Source organism: Molossus molossus, unplaced genomic scaffold, assembly GCF_014108415.1.
Source record: "Molossus molossus isolate mMolMol1 unplaced genomic scaffold, mMolMol1.p scaffold_m16_p_7, whole genome shotgun sequence".
In the NCBI taxonomy this organism is placed as follows: domain Eukaryota; kingdom Metazoa; phylum Chordata; class Mammalia; order Chiroptera; family Molossidae; genus Molossus; species Molossus molossus.
In genome coordinates this window covers 79378267-79396050 of record NW_023425401.1, presented here as the reverse complement: position 1 = coordinate 79396050, position 17784 = coordinate 79378267, and the positions used below count along the sequence as shown (strand labels likewise).

At 40.0% G+C, this 17784-nt stretch overlaps 1 protein-coding gene across 1 annotated transcript in view; it reads left to right on the top strand.

Moving 5' to 3' along the window:
• The window catches only part of WNT2 (Wnt family member 2), a 52322-nt gene extending 36016 nt beyond the window's left edge, over positions 1-16306 (top strand). Inside the window, exon 5 of the mRNA XM_036247197.1 lies at positions 16077-16306. Coding sequence (XP_036103090.1) covers positions 16077-16306 — 230 coding nt within the window. The remainder of the gene's footprint in view (positions 1-16076) is intronic.
• Positions 16307-17784: the final 1478 nt, after the last annotated feature.

Genomic DNA, 17784 nt, shown 5'->3' with positions numbered 1-17784 from the left:
TAGTGACAGAAAACTTCCCTAATTTGGTGAAGGAAAAAGGCATTGAAGTTCAAAAAGCACAGAGAGCCCCAAGTAAGAAGAACCCAAACCGGACCACACCAGGACACATAGTAATTAAAATGCCAAAAATTAAAGACAAAGAGAGAATCCTAAAAGCAGCAAGAAATAAGCAACAGGTTACCTACAAAGGAACCCCCATAAGGCTCTAGGCTGACTTCCCACAAGCCCGAAGGGAATGGCATGAAGTAATCAAGGTCATAAAAAACAAGAATCTGAATCCAAGACTACTCTACCCAGCAAAGCTATATTTCAAAATAGAAGGTCAAATAAAGAGCTTCCCAGACAAAAAAGAAAAAAAAAAAAAAAAAAAAGGCTAAGGGAATACATTAGCACCAAACCAGCACTGCAAGATATGTTAAAAGGACTGCTGTAATTAGTAGAAGAAATAGGAAAAAAATTATAACCAAACTAAACAAAAATGGCAATAAGTAAGTACATATCAATAATCACCTTAAATGTAAATGGACTGAATGCTCTGATAAAAAGACACAGAGTAGCTGATGGGATAAGAAAGCATGACTCATCTATATATTGTTTACAAGAGACCCACCTCACAACAAAAGACTCACATAAGTTGAAAGTGAAGGGATGGGAAAAAAATTTCCAAGCAAACAGAAAGCAAACAAAAAACAAAAAACTGGGTAGCAATGCTCCTATCAGATAAAATAGATTTCAAAATTAAGGCCATAACTAGAGACAAAGAAGACCACTACATAATATTGAAATGATCTATCCAACAGGAAGTTATAACCATGGTTAACATATATGCACCCAATATAGAAGGACCAAAGTATGTTAAAAATCTTCTGGAGGACTTCAAAGGAGAAATCGATAGCAATACAATCATAACAGGGGACTTCAACACCCCGTTGACACCACTGGATAGATCCTCTAGGGAAAAAATTAGCAAGGAAACAGAGACTCTAAATGAAGCACTAGACCAAATGGATTTAATAGATATCTATAGAGAATTACACCCCAAAACTACAGAATTCACATTCTTCTCAAACACACATGGGACATTCTCAAAGACCACATGATAGGACACAAACTAAATCTCTACAAGTTCAAGAAGACTGAAATCACATCAAGCATCTTCTCAGATCACAATGGCATGAAACTAGAAATCAATTGCAACAAAAGCATGCAAAGACAACTGGACTCATGGAGGCTAAGTAGTATGTTATTAAACAATGAATGGGTTACCAAGGAGATCCAGGAAGAAATTAAAAACTTCCTGGAAACCAATGAAAATGAACACACAACAACACAAAATCTATGGGATGCAGTGAATGCAGTTCTGAGAGGGAAGTTCATAGCACTACAGGCCTACCTCAAAAAACAAGAAAAATTTCTAATTAACTGTCTAACCTCACAACTTAAAGAATTAGAGCAAACAAAAAGAAAACCCCAGAGCAAGTAGAAGGAAGGAAACAGTAAAGATCAGAGCAGAAATAAATGACATAGAGACCAAAAAAAACAATTCAAAGGATCATGAAACAAAGAGCTGGTTTTTCGAAAAGACAAACAAGATTGATGGACCCTTAGCTAGATTCACCAAGAAACAAAGAGAGAGAACCCAAATGCACAAAATCAGGAATGAAAGAGAAGTAACAACTGACACCACAGAACTACAAAAGATCGTTAACAGCTACTATGAACAATTATATGGCAACAAATTTGACAATCTAAGTGAAATGGACAAATTTCTAGAATCACACAGTCTCCCAAACTGGACCAAGGAGAGATAGAAAACTTGAACAGACCAATAACAACAGAAGAAATTGAAGATGTAATCAAGACTCTCCCAGCAAACAAAAGCCCAGGCCCGGATGGCTTCACAGGGGAGTTTTACCGAACATTCAAAGAAGAACTAACACCCATTCTCTTCAAACTATTTCAAAAAATTCAAGAAGAAGGAAGACTTCCAAACTCGTTTTATGAAGCCAGCATAATTCTAATTCCAAAACCAGAGAAAGACACTACAAAGAATGAAAACTACAGGCCAATATCCCTGATGAACATACATGCCAAAATCTTGAACAAAATACTAGGAAATCGGATCCAGCAATACATCAAAAAAATTATTCACCATGACCAAGTGCAACTCATCCCAGGGATGCAAGTCTGGTACAATATTCGCAAATCAATAAATGTGATACACCACATAAACAAAATGAAGAATAAAAACCACATGATCATATCAATAGATGTTGAAAAGGCATTCGACAAAATCCAGCATTTATTTCTGATAAAAATGTTCAGCAATGTGGGAATAGAGAGATCATATCTCAAAATAATAAAGGCCATATATGAAAGACCCACAGCCAACATCATACTCAATGGGCAGAAACTAAAAGCATTTCCCTTAAGAACTGGAACAAAACAGGGATGTCCACTTTCACCACTCTTAGCCACAGCAATCAGATATGAAGAAAAAATAAAAGGGATCCAAATTGTACAGGAGGAAGTGAAACTGTCATTATTTGCTGATGACATGATATTATACATAGAAAACCCTAAAGACTTTATGAAAAATCTACTAGACTTAATAAATGAATTTGGCAAAGTAGCGGGATACAAAATTAACATCAAGAAATTGGCACTATTCTTATACACCAATGATGAACTCACAGAAAGAGAAACTGAAAAAACAATCCCATTTACCACTGCGGCAAAAAAATTAAGATACCTAGGAATAAACGTAACCAAAGAAGTAAAGGACCTATTTGAAAAAAACTACAGGATATTGGGGAAAAAAAAATAGAGGAAGATATAATAAAGTGGATGCACATACCTTGTTCATGGATTCGAAGAATTAACATCATTAAAATGTCCATATTACCCAGAGCAATATATAGATTCAATGCAATCCCCATCAAAATACCAATGACATATTTCACAGAGTTAGAACAAGTACTTCAAAAGTTCATATGGAACCAAAAAAGACCCCAAACACCCACAGCAATTTTGAAGAAGAAGGACAAAGTAGGTGGGATCACAATACCAGATATCAGATTATACTACAAAGCGACTGTAAAAAAACAGCCTGGTACTGGCACAAGAACAGGCATATAGACCAGTGGAACAGAACAGAAAACCCAGAAATGGACCCAAGGTAATATGCTCAATTAATATTTGACAAAGGTGGAAAGATCATATAGTGGGGTAAAGACAGCCTCGTTAATAAGTAGTTTTGGGAAAATTGGACAGCTAAATGCAAAAAAAAAAAAAAAAAAAATGAAACTAGAACATCAGTTTACACCATACACAAAAATAAACTCAAAATGCATAAAAGACTTAAATGTGACCCATGAATCCATAAAAATTCTACAAGATAATGTAGACAACAAAATTTCAGACATCATATGCTGCAGAATTTTTACTGATATATCACCTAAGGCAAAAGAAACAAAGGAAAAAATGAACACATGGGACTACATCAAACTAAAATGCTTCTGCACAGCAAAAGAAACAACCATCAAAGTGGAAATGCAACCCACTGTATTGGAGAACATCATTGCCAATAATACATCAGATAAGGGGTTAATTTCCAAAATATATAGAGTACTCATACAACTCAACAAAAGGAAGACAAAGAACCCAATTAAAAAATGGGCAGAGGAACTAAATAAACACCTCTCGAAACAGGACATACAAGTGGTCAAGAGACATATGAAGAAATGTTCAACATCACTAACCAACAAAGAATCGCAAATTAAAACAACAATGAGGTATCACCTCACACCTGTCAGAATGGCCGCCATCAACAAATCATCAAACAACAAGTGTTGGTGAGGGTGTGGAGAAAAAGGGACTCTAGTGCACTGCTGGTGGGAATGCAGACTGGTGCAGCCACTATGGAAAACAATATGGTGTTACCTCAAAAAATTAAAAATTGAACTTCCATTTGACCCAGTGAACCCATTTCTAGGAATATACCCTAAGAAGCCTGAAACACCCATCAGAAAAAATATATGTACCCCCATGTTCATAGCAGCACTATTTACAATAGCTAACTTCTAGAAACAGCCCAAGTGTCCATCAGTAGACAAATGGATAAAAAAGCCATGGTACATATACACAATGGAGTACTATGCAGCTGTAAGAAAGAAAGATCTCTTATCCTTTGAGACGACATGGAGGGACCTGGAAAGTATTATCCTAAGTGAAACAAGCCAAGCAGAAAAAGGCAAATACCACATGATATATGGAATATAATAAATATAACAGTCTGAGGAATAGGCTAGACCCAGAAACACAGAAGTAGGGTACAGACTGACAACCCTCAGAAGAGGGGGTGTTAGGGGGTGGGAAGAGATAAACCACAGAACTTACATGCATGTATGCATGAGCAATGGACATGGACAACAAAGCCAGGGACAGGGTGGGGGGGATGGGTAGGAGGTGTCAATGGGGTAAAAAAGGAGAAACATCTGTAACAAAAATAAAATTAAAAAGAAAAAAAAGAAAAAAAAACAAACAAACAAAAAAGCAAATAGACAGCACAAGGACCTGAGGACATAATGGAATGAGGTGCCCACAAAGTGGGGAGGTGGAGATCGGTCAGATTCACCTTTCACACATGTTTGGCTCAGGTTGCCTGACTCTTTCAGTTACAAGACTTGAAGTTTTGAAGAGTATTAATGCTGTTAGTAAGAAATGATCAACTCAAAAACTGATTAAGGAAGATATTCTTATGGCAACAATAACAACAAAAGACATTTTCCCCTGGTCTTCAATTGAAAAAAAGTAAGCGCTCTGATGTTCAACTATAAATACTCCCATCGACATGAAGAGTACATACAACTGTGCTGTGCATGTGACATTTTGCAGTCCATATTGGAAGCTGGATCTGGAAGCTGGGCTCCTGGGATGGGTATTCTGGCAGTTCTGTGTTATCTACTCTGGTTATTGCCCCAGGCATCCATAAATCAAAGAAGCCCTTACGTTAGAGATAGGTTCATCTGTAAGGAATGCTGCTATCCTCTTAGAATAGGGTCTGCACCTAATCACAGCCACTTTCACTGGTTGTGATGTAAGAGCCCTGACCTGGGCCAGAGATCACTCTGAGGTCTACTCCTCAGCTAGAGGAAATAAGCAGCCCTCCACCCTTCTCAAGTCAAGTTCGAAAACAAATGAACTTGTCAGCCTGCTGAAAGCCCAATACCTGGTTGACAGCTGTAGGCTGTGAATGGTGTAAGCGTTCGGGTATCACGGGTTTTTCCTACATAAATTATATTTGGCAAACAGCTCAGAACTCATGGGAACACAATGCCAAGCATGGTTTACAGAGATTGGTGTTCTAGACATACCCTTTGTTGTGGCCAGATTTGCAGAACCTCTGAACCCGTGACTGACCTGATTAAAAACAAGGGAGCAACATGTGAACAAATAGCAATGGGTGGACCTTATTTTGATACTAAATGTACAATTCCCACCAGTACATATTAAGTCCCTCAGTTCTTCACAGAACAAGTATTTATTGAGCCCCTTCTATATACCACACACTGTATGATAAGCCCCAGGGATGCAAAGAGGAGGAAGACCAACTCAGTCCACCCCTCCTGCCCTCACCGGCTGCAGAGAGCCGGGTTGGCAGGCAGTGGGACACAGTCCTCAAGCCTGGACAGGAAAGTAGTGTTGCTTAGATTTCTGTCCTCACTCCATTGCTCTATTACAAGGTCTTGCCTTACATTTGTCATTTGAAAAAATTGTTTCTCTCTTTCTGCTTTGAGACTTATTATAGACATTCATGAACTGATATCTAAAAATTGCTAAGACAGCTAGACCAGAAGAGAATATGCATATTTGTAAGGCTTATAAGTTGCCATTTCATAGGCAATTAATTGATTATGTTGTACGATTAATATTAATTATTAACCAGAAGACCATCTTTTCAAACTCTTAGTAGCATATAATGTAATTAGCTTCTCTCTTTTTCGTAAAACACAATTTTCTTGTCCTCTCTAATACCACATTCTCCTGATTTTCCTCCTGCCCCAAAAACTGGCCTTTGTTAATTTCAGCAGCTAGTTTTTTCTCTCTATTTCTAAATTCCGAAGATCTGGGGTGGTGCTGAATACACTATACAATATACACATTATGTATTGTAGAACTGTATACCTGAAACCTGTATAATTTTATTAATTAATGTCATCCCCATAAATTAAATAAATAAATAAATTCTGAAGTCTTCAGGACTCAGACCCATCCTCTTATCTCTATATTTTCTCCATGATTGGTCTCCTCCATTTAACTGCTATTTCAATCTTTATCACTGTCCCCTCTCCTCTTGTATCCAATTCCATCCTTAATAGTTCTACCTAGATTGCTCACATTTCTATTAACCTGCTTCTGTTCACAGCTGACCTTTTGGTTTGTCCCACTCCCAAAACCTGTTTTCCTCAGGCTTCTTCTTCTCAGAAAATGGCACAACCATCCACTCCTTTGGTCAAGCTGTAACCCTGCAAGTTAGTTGTTAGATTACTTTCTCATTTCCACATCTGGTCTGTCATCATGTCATTTTAGAGTGTATCAAGGATCTACCTGTTTCTCCATTTCAGAAAGCCTTGTTCTTTCATTCATAGCATGTGCCACAGTTTTAATTCATTTTTAATGGATTTATTTGTTGTTGTTGTTGTTGTTACCTGCCTGTCCCACTGGACTTTGATTCCATGATGACAGGAACTATATCTGTCTATTCACTACTGGATCCCCAGCACCTACCATATAAACGTGTGCTGAATTATATTGAATGACAAGATATAAATAACAGAAAATACATTCATCAAAATGGCAGCTGGATTCTTAGTTATGTTGGTGCAGTGTCATAGCTTGATGATAACTTGATTTCTTCCAAAGGCACACCTTGATTTCTGAGAGTAAGCTCATCTTCACTCATCACTCACAACTACTTTATAATACACAGCTCATGAAAATTCCTATTTAAGCTTAAGTGTTAAATGGAATTTTTCTTCATATTCAAGTGCATTAGTGGAGCATTTACAGAGCTGAAGCTGTTGCTGGCTGCTCATTTCCCTGGATGAAAGAAAAAGTCTCAAATGCAGCAGCAGTCTATATCTGTTGCTTTTAGCTGCCACCAAATATTCAATTCTTTTACTCTTTGGGGGGCCTTTTTCATTTACTGCTTTCAGTGGAATTACTGGGGAGATCATTTGATTTTATTGTTAACATAAACAAAAATATTTTCCATCCAATTCTATTTTGTTACAGACATGATCTGTAAACCTGTGTTACTTTTCCAAATATAGGCTTGCTAGAATTTCTGTATTTTTAGGGTACACTAGAAGTTCTCTAATTTGAATTAATTGACAGTGGCAATCAGATTCAATTTGTGAAAATTTAAAAACAAAAACACTTCTTTCAAAACAAAAGAAAATTTTAGAAACAAATTTTTATTTTCTTCTTTTGAAGTCTTTGACATAAAATAGACATCCCTTTTTCAGAAACAGAAAAATTCATTTCTGCTTACCACAGTTATGTGTTGCAGACAAAAGAATGATGTTAAAGTACTTTAATGTATTTGCTTAATTTTCCTATGCGTCTCTTAAGATGTGTTTCATCTAGAAATTCCTGTTTCCTACAATTAAATAAATGGGTAAATTTTTAATTAATTTTACTCTGTTTGCAATAACAGAACCTAAACTTGATGACACAAATTCTAAGTTGTTATTTTAAAATCTATCATTTCCAAATGTACCACACTTACTGTATATGTTGCCTATATTTCATAGTGAGATAACTAGAATAGAAATAAGCCTTTAGCCAGTCTACTTTTGCCATTGTGCCTGAAGACTAGGTGATCACTCTCTGGAGAATTATGCCCTCATTTGACAAGAGAAGGCTGATTTTATTTTATTTTTAATTGCTTTAAATTTAATATTTAATAAATCAGGATATATGCTGGCCACCTGAGCACTGTGTAATATATAGAAGAAATACAAGACCTAACCTCTGCCCTTGGGGAGAAAAGATACATGAGAAATCATCAAACATTTCAAAACAGCATATGAGCCCTATTGCATGACATGCATTATAGGACTGAGAAGGTCAGTTGAGCATGGAGTCAGGGAGAGCTCTATGAAAGGTGCAGAGTTAAGCCTGAACCTTGAAGGATGGGAAGATTTTCGATCTAAAGGAGACAGAGGAAAGTTTGGAGCAGCAGATGAGAGTAACTCTTATGAACAATCTTCAGGTCTGTGATATCAGACAGTCACTTCAGTGGGATGGTGAAGAGACAGCCTGATTGAAGGATACAGGTTGGGGGCAGTGGGAAATAAACTTGGGTGGGCTAGTTAGTGCCTGATATGGAAAGCCTTGAAGAGTCTGACCTCAACAATTTTAATTCCATGATGGCATTTGCTAATTTAATGGGATATGCTTTCCTCTGCCACTCAAACTTTTCCTAGTTATTATGAAAATATTAAATAAAATAATCTGAGGTCAGTGAAGGTATAGTCCTTCCTAGCTTTACTTTGCAATTCTTAATGCAAAGAAAGGATAAGCCTTGTGAGTAGATTAATGTGCGGTCTCTAACATTTGCTCTTTAACATTCTTTTCTTCCCTCAATAAATCTGTGTCATTAGTGACAACATGTAAGTCAACCAGAGGAGAAACAGCCTATTGGATGACGGGCTTAAGTGAATGTTGCTTTACCCCCTAATGGTCAACATATGGGCTTCTGTCAGGGTGGAGTGGCAGGAATTTCCAAAGACACAGGCCCATCCACAGAGAGAGAGAGCACGAGAGAGCGCCCTTCCTCCAGGTCCCGGAGGTGTGGGTCTGGGAACTATTAGCAAAAACCCTCCATCGTCCTTAGCTGTCAGGAAGATGCATGTCGGTGGAAACAGAAATGTTTTTTCACTGGGAACCCTGACTCCATTATTAATTTTATAGGTCTGGGGATGGGATGCTTGATTCTATAAACTTCCCTCAGCATTGCCCCATCAAAATTACATGATGTGGGCACAAACTTACGTGGTTTAGAAACTCTGATTCTTCATCCTCCTTTTCCCCATGTATATGTGAGCTCTTGTGCAAGTCATGGTGAGGACAGCACCTAAGGACAGGAAAAGGGTAGGTCTGGTTGGAACCCACACCTTTCCACGGCATAGCCATTACATATTACCTGGGTCTCACCACCACTAAGTTTAGGCAGATGATCTCATGACAGTGTGATGTGAAGATGACAGAAGATGGTTGGGCTCGCTGCAGCCATTTATCTGGGGACAAAGTCCTGTACCCAGGCAGGCCACACATCTGGGTACACATCCTAAACATAAAGCAAAGGGAAGTCAGGGAAAAGAGCTTCCAATTTGTTACTTTCTCTTAAGTGAACTGAGTAAATTAAAATGCCATAGAAGGTAGCATTTTTAAGCAGTATAAATGATTTTTAAATAAACATTAAATGTGAAGTATCTAAATATGTGTTCATCCCTTTAACATATCAATTTGGGAGAGTAATGATAGGGCCATTACTTAAAAATATTTTTAAAAATTTTTCCTTTGAAATATTTTTAGAGCCAGCAACACATGCTTTTGTAGATATGGTATGATGCAAATATTTGACCTATAAAGATCAATTTGGTTTTAGGAAATGGCTTCGAGATTCTTAGAATGAAGTCTGGAGTTGAGTTAGGTAAGTGATAAGGCTGTCATCGCATTTTTGGTGGGAGCAATTGATGTTATGGGTTTTCTTGAAACAGAAAGTTCTGCTTAGAAAGGGCTCTTCCCAAAGTCTTCAGCTGGGGCCACATCAGTGACCTACATTAAAACCACCTTGAGGGCACACATGCTTTGGAGATGTCATCTTGGTATTGCAAAATAATTAGTCTCATACCTCAAAAAGGTAACAAGAATTTTAGTACAAGGAAAATGCAGTGTAAGCTATTAACACCATGTTAACTAGTCTTGTTCACTCTTTCATGTAACTTGAGGTGTCTTAATTGTCTATAGCATATCATGAGCTGGAGAAAAAAGGTCCCCTCCAAAAACATTATATATCAGAACCGTTGAAGTTCTTTATTTGATAAAATAATGATGGGAAAGAGCGGGAAACCTGTTAAAGCACTGATCATGTACTGCTGTTACAAGCCAGCCTGCTTTCTGGGGCTGGGCAGGCCATCAGGACACAGTTCTCTGTGAGAGGCTGACTGTCACATGGTCAAGAGCTCCAGCTCTGGAGTCTGACAAACCTTCCTTCACATCCTGACCCTGCCACCTGCTTGCAGTGTGATGGCTCCCTGACTCACCATGTCCTCATTTCCACAGTGGTGACAATAGCAATACCTACTTTAAAAGCTTATGACAACTAAATGAAATAATGTGAACAAATGCTCTTCACAGGGCTTAGCCCATGTCAGTGCTCCATAAGTTTTGACCCCAAGTATGAACAGAAAGAAGGAAAAGAGGATGAAAAAGAAGATAGAGGAGAAGGAAGAAAGAAGAAGGATGAGGAGGAAAAAGATGAAAAGAAAGATGGATGAACCTCAGGTTTTCTTGGTTTTAAAAGTGTGAAAACAGCTCCTTCTGGGTCCAAGGCTGATAGGTGTTCCTAGCTTTGTGTCCCCAGGAGTTCCTGTTTTGGCTCAGGCAGGGGTGAGTGACTCACTAATAAGTTGGTATGATATTTAGAAAAGAGATGTAAAAATATATGTTCCAAATATTCAGAACTAAATAAGCGGACAGACCATAAAACTCAGTGGTTCCTTTTTGTAAAGAACAGTGAGCACACATGCATATGCGCAGTCTTGATTCTTCTCTTTTAAGGATAATGATGATGTGTTTGGTTTAGGAAAGACTGGTGAGAGGTTGCTGAGACAGTATAGCCCTACTGTTATCAATTACAAGTCCTTATTATAATCCTAATAAAGGAAAGCAAGACCAACAAAGTGTACATAGCTCTGCACTCTGGAAATGCTTTTTTTCAGCCATTTTTATGAAATGGCTATATATTCTGCCCAAATGACAGTGTCAAAACTGCCTTTCTGCCTTATAGTCTATCATTAGATTGAATGAGATAGAAATCCCAAAGCAGGGCCTATTTGTAGTCCATTGCTCTGCAACCTCATCCTCTCCCTGGACTTCAGAGCTGGCCCTTCCCCTCTGTGGTGGCCCATTCCTGACACCTCACAGTGGCCTGTTACCACTGCAGCCTGCACCCACCACTGTCCTCACATCAGTGGCTCTCAACCTTCAAAAAACCCTCTCATCTTCCTCCTGCTTCTGGGCCCTCATCATGCCCCGTTAGGACACCAGTGGAGAGTGGTGTGTTGAGGTTAATTGTATTTTCCAGCATTCTGTAACTGAACTGCTGAAATATCCCATTGCCAGAGTCCTTGTCTCCTTGACTGAAACCACTTCTGCGTTAAGCTCTGTCAGTCGCCATCCCATTGTAGGCTCCTCTCAGAGGTTTGATGGGTTGATGTCACTTCACTGAGCAATCATCTTCAGGGTTCAGTTCAGTTTTCTGCATGTGGGAGACAAAAACCACAAGGACCATTACTCAAGGCCAAGTTAGATCACCAGCTCACACATCCTCAAGGCTTTAAGCCACTAGGGAAAGACCTATGATTTCTATGTTAGGAAAAGGCCTTTAGCCTGATTCAGGAATGAGATCTCCCTATCCTGTTCTTACCCACAACCCCAAGGGGGAGAAAAAATTCTAATTGCATGGCATAGATTTATATTTTGATAAGTGAATTTCAGTAGAAGTGAAGACTGTGCATTGGTGTGGAGGGCTTTTGAACAAACATGAAAAAGAAAAATTTAGAGTCACCTCTGGGATCATGGATGTCAATGTTCTTCACACCCACCAGGGGTCTCATTCACACCCCTGGTTTCAGTAGGCACCTCTCAGCAAAAGATTCCTAGTCTGCATCTCCACCCTGACCTCTCTCCTAAGTCCCAAAGAGCATTTTCAGTGAGCATTTCTACCTGGATGATATACTCACAACAAACTCAAAATGTTGAAAACTAAACTCATTATCTTTTCTCAAAGCCTGCCCCTCTCCAGGTGGTCCCTACCTTAGGGAATGTTGCCAGCATAAAAACAGTCACTCCAGCCAGAATACTGGGAGGACTTCTTAACCATTATCCTCTCAGCCATTCATTCAGCCACATCCTGAAGGTGCTGTTGTCGTATCTTCTCTTGAGTCTGTTCACCTCTCCCATTGCCATCAACACTGTCCATCAATTTGTGTGCTGCCTAGAGTCCTTGATTGGTCTCTAACTTATCTTCTTGCCTTCACTCTGGCCCCCTTCAATCCATTAGACCCCATCACCCATAGTGATTCTTCTGAAACAGAAATAAAATCATGTTGCTCTTTTTTGTAAAAACTCTCAATAGCATTCCGTTGGCCTTGGGTTAAAGCTTAAACCCTGTAAGCTATTACACAGGACTTTCACAGTGCAACTTCTACCTACCTCTTTATATCATCTCTTGCCACTCTCCCCTTTGAATGCTACATTCCTGCCATGTTTAACACCTCTTCTCCTCACATATTTCCAGGTCTTAACAAATGTGGCTACTTTCTCCCCCTTCTCCATCTTCTTCCTGTTATTGAAATATAAAATGCATGCAGCAAAGTGCACATATATATGTACAACTCTGAACTGTCTCAAATGAGCACACCTATGTAACATGAAGAACCCAAAGAGGACCAGTCTTCCAGAAGCTCCTTCATGCCCCTTTTCACTACCTGATGGAGAAATCACTATCCTGATTTCTAATAGCACAGACTAGTTCTTTCCACTTTTGCAATTTATAGAAACGAAAACCTACAGAATTGTATCAGACATCTCCTGCTATTTAACAAGATGCCAATAAGCTTAATGGCCTAAAATAACTTTAAAGTCCTATCTTCAGCTTCATCACTCCTTGCAGCTATGCTTTTTTCATCTGCTTCTTTAAAATTGCTTCCATTTAGTGTCTACCTGTGCTTTCTGCCCATTCGCTCCTTAATCCACCACATTCATCCATAGCATCCCTCATCAGAGGACATCAGTCGCCTCCTTATTGTTGAGCCAAATGAACATTTTCAGTCTTTTCCTACATGATACCCACTGCCACCCACTCCCTAAATCAGTGAGTGAGAGGTTCTTTATCACCTGGAATGCCTTTTACCCCCATTTTCCCTTGCAAATCTGCTCATTGTTTATGTCACATCTCTAATGCCACCTCCTCTATAAAACTGTGCCATTAACAGCTCCTCTTCTGATCCTGTTTGCTACTTTTAATATTAATGCCAGTAAATATTATTATAATGTACTTGGCTCACTTCCCCTAGAACATGAGCTTCTAAGGGCAAGATCCCAGAACTGTGCCTAGCACATAGTAGGCAGTCAATAAACACTTGTTAATTGAATGAATAGTTAACATTTATTGAGCACTTAATATGCAGGACACTTTAATGCATTATCTCATTCCTTCCTCATTTCTATGAGGAAGGAACTGTATCCTAATTTTGCATGAGAGGAAACTGAAGCTTAATGAGATTAAGTAGCTTGCCCAAGGTCGCACAATTGATACATGACAAAGCTAGGATTTGAGGCTCGATTTGTTCAAGCCCTAAATAGCCTCATCCTACCACCTTTGAGCTTTGTCTACAGTGGTGGTTTGCGTAAAACTTGACTGCAGGTTAACAGCAGATTTTCAGCAAATGGACTACCAAAATCTCCAAGCAGCCAGCATATTACCTCACATATGTTTGTGTTCACTAAATGTTTATTGAATTAAAAAATGGGTGTGCTGCTTTGGCTGGTGTGGATCAGTTGCTTGGAGCATTGTCCCTACACCAAAAGGTTGAGAGTTTGATTCCCCTTTAGGGCACATATCCAGGTTGTAGGTCCAGTCCCTGGTCAGCCAGCAGTGTTGGGAGGCAACCAGTCAATGTTCCTTTCCCACATTAGTGCGTCTCTCTTCCTCTCTGTCTCTCCCCCTCCCTTTCTCTTTCTAAAATCAATAAAAACATATCCTCAAGTGAGGATTAAAAAAAAGAAAGAACTTTCTAAAAAAATTGAGTGTGTTGTTTAAGAGGCAGCATTTGGCAGTGAGTCCTTTTTGCACAATCAGTAATTCTGAGCACTGTCCTGATGGTTGCTGCAAATCCAGGCCCAGCTGCTGCCTCTTCTAACCCTTTGTTTCTTCAGTGTGATATAGGATCAGGGCCGTCCCTGGCTGACCCACCCGCCACCCTGACCCCACCCTTTGCCATCCTTCCTCTCCTCATGAAATTTCCCTGCCTGTCTTCCTGCTGTCAATGGCCTGATCTCGAAGGGCAAGTTATGCCTCTCCCTCTCCTCTTCTTGACCCCACACTCTGCTTGAATCTGGCTGTTTCCTTGGTCATTTGTGACTGTCACGGCAACAAGACATTTTCAGATTGTGATAAACACAGAGAGTCACGAGGCACTGTAGGAGTTATAAAGAGGGAGAGATTGCTATTTACATGATGGAGGAAGGGAAAATGAATTGTCACTGTCTTTTTAATCCAAATAAAAATTATTTTTAAATAAAGAGTATATCTAGGTTTGTCAATTATTTAGGATTGTTGATCACAAGTAATAGAAATTAGAGTGGTTTAAGCTAAAAAGGGGAATTTATTGTAGGATACAGAATCTCTAGGAGCCCAGAGGTTGGAAGCAGCCAGACCTCAGGTAGAGATAGAAGTGGAACAAAAAATAAGTCCAGAATCTGAGCAGCATTCTCTTTCTATGTCTTACCCTTGCTGTTTTTCTATATCTGCCTCATTCTTGTCTCTCTGTGGACTTCCTCTAGTCCAAAGAACCCACTGTGGTATGTGGCTACCAATGGCTGTTGAGTTTATACTTGGCAAGACTAACTATCTCCATCAAAATCACACAGTATATGATTGTCTAACCACTATGCTGTACACCTGAAACTAATACAAAATAATGTTGAATGCAAACTGTAATTGAAAAAAAATATTTAAAAAAAGAAAATCATAAATCCCCAGGGAAATATACTCAATTGGCCCACTGCAAGTCAGGTGCCCACCCCTGGTCCAATCACCTGCCACCCAATGGAGCAGGGTAATGTTGGTCAGTTATGGCTGCCAGGCACCCATCTCTGTTCAGGAAGAATAAGTAAAAAAGATAATTGTAAGCTGAGCAGACACTCAGAAAATGTCCACTGTACTTGGTTCTCTTGTCTGATAATGCCCTTGTGAAAGAATTCTGGGGTTTCCCACAAAATAGAACAAATTAAGAGGCTTCCTATCGTGGAGGTTCTTTTTCAGGAACAAATTCATAAATATGAATTACCATTTAGCAAACATCACCCTAATTAACTAAGATGATGTTCCAATGGTCTTTCTTAATGGGCTTTTTTAATGCTAAATATGTTCATCAAAGGCCTAGATTCCTGGCTTCAATCAGATGCTCACATACATCTAGATGGCCTGTGAGACCACAGCATGAAGGATGAAGCAGGTTGGGTGTTACCTCCACAAGGTCTTACATAGATGATACCCACACCTTCCCTTCATCCACCAGAGTCCTCGCCTCATTCGAATGAGCTAGTGTAACCAGGTCTGGGGAGACAGAATCCCCTCCCTTTGAGGGCTCCACAACCCAACAAATTCTGAGAGAGCTTGCTTTGGCCACTGCTTCCTTAATGTAGTTTGAGGTCAGGAGAGAGGGGACTAGGATAGAGCCTTGCCCACTCAGTGATCTATCAATCCAAGGCTAGTAAGGATAATCTAAAAAGTTCATTTAAATTAGAAGTGGGCAAGCTGGAGTCAGGTTGCCCAAGGCAGATTCAAAGCTGCGCTCACATCCATCCTTCCTGATGTTGGCCCTCTAGGCAGCACCATGTCCCCTGGGGCTGGGCCCCAGAATTGGCGGTACAGCCCCAGGCTGTGGTGAGTAGGAGTCAGGGCCCGGTTCTGAAGGATGACTTTGTAACTCTTCTCCTCCAAGTATGTTGCTTTCCGCCCACACTCTTTCAGTGATACCGCTCTGCTTGTCTTCCAGGCTCCCTGGGTACAGCTGGCCGAGTGTGCAACCTGACCTCTCGAGGCATGGACAGCTGTGAAGTCATGTGTTGTGGAAGAGGCTATGACACCTCCCGCATCACGCGGATGACCAAGTGTGAGTGTAAGTTCCACTGGTGCTGTGCAGTGCGTTGTCAGGATTGCCTGGAGGCCCTGGATGTGCACACGTGCAAGGCCCCTAAGAGCGTCGACTGGGCGGCTCCCACATGATGCCAAGGAGGTTGCCATCCACCTTTCCCTCCAAGGACTCTGTTGGATCTACAAGGACACTGGGCCTTTGGGTTCTCTTGGGAGGCATATGGCCTTTGTCCCAACATAAGCCTTTCCTCCCTCACTGGGGGCCCCAGGACTCGGGCCACATGCTGCATGTAAAGCTTGACCTAACCTCTTCACCTGCAGCTTTCTAGGGCACATCTCCTCCTGGTCATGATAGGCTGTTAGAGGGGGAGGGGTGTGGGCCCAGATCACTGTCTCCACCTACCTAGACAGTTCCTCTTTCCAGAGAAGTTGGCCGGGAGAGAAAGAGTGTCTCAAAGGAGCTTTCTCTATGTTTTCCACAAATGCTCAAGTTGAATTCCTATTCTGGATGGTAATGTAAAGAAGGCAGGACCAACTGCCACTGAATGAACTTCAATTTTTAAAAAGAGTAAGCAATCCCTGGCCAGTATGGCTCAGCAGTTAGAGTGTTGGCCCACAGTCCAAAGGGTTTGGGGATCAATTTCCAGTCAAGAGTAGGCACCTGGGTTGCAGGTGATCCAGGTCTGGTTGGGGTGATGTGGGAGGCAACCAATCAATGTGTCTCTCTCACATCGATGTTTCTCTCTTTCTCTCTCTCCCTCCCTTCCCCTCTCCATAAAAATCAATGGGAAAATATCCTTGGGTGAGGATTAACAACAACAAAAAGACCAAGCAAGGCTTTTGCCTGATCAAGTGATTTTTCACAGCTTCCAGGGGGTAATCGGTAATTACCTGGAGAAGGGTGACTTTCAACAAACTTTAGGTTTAAAATGCATATATTTCAAGGCATTTATTGCCATATTAAAATTGATGTGACATGGTGGGATTGTTGTCCTTTGGTACAGCAACAGCAAAAGCCTCAGAAAGTGATTGCTTTGCATTACTGCCCTCTCCATATAAAAAACTTTTAGGGAGTGAGACTTCTTTCTCACTTAGGATCTAAAAAATTTTTTAAAGAAAATTTGCAATCTGTCAGTATTCTATAACTATTGGGTGAAGATGGAGGAAAATAGCTTAGTGAATAGAGTATCAGAAAATTGTACAGATAAGGAAAAGGGGAAGGGATAAAATTCCTATCTGATACGAAGCATGTGACCTATGAAATTTTGTAACTAAAATGGCTGTGAGAATGGAAACTTTGGAATGACAAGAGCAGGAAACCAAAATGCTGACAGAGAGGTTTCCAGAGCTAAGTCATGCCTAGACAGCCTCCACCATAAACAGATGCTTAAAAGAAGTTGGCCACGTGTGCAGAGGAGTATCATCTAGTACCCATCACCCTTCAAATGCAATTTAAAGACCTGTCATATGTAATTGTGTTCATTTGATCCTTACAAGATAACACAATACCATAGCCTAAAGCAAATTATATGTAGACTTGCTTACAGGGTTGGTAAACCTAGTATATTATATTGCAAACAAATTGTAACTTGGAGACTATATTTAAGAGA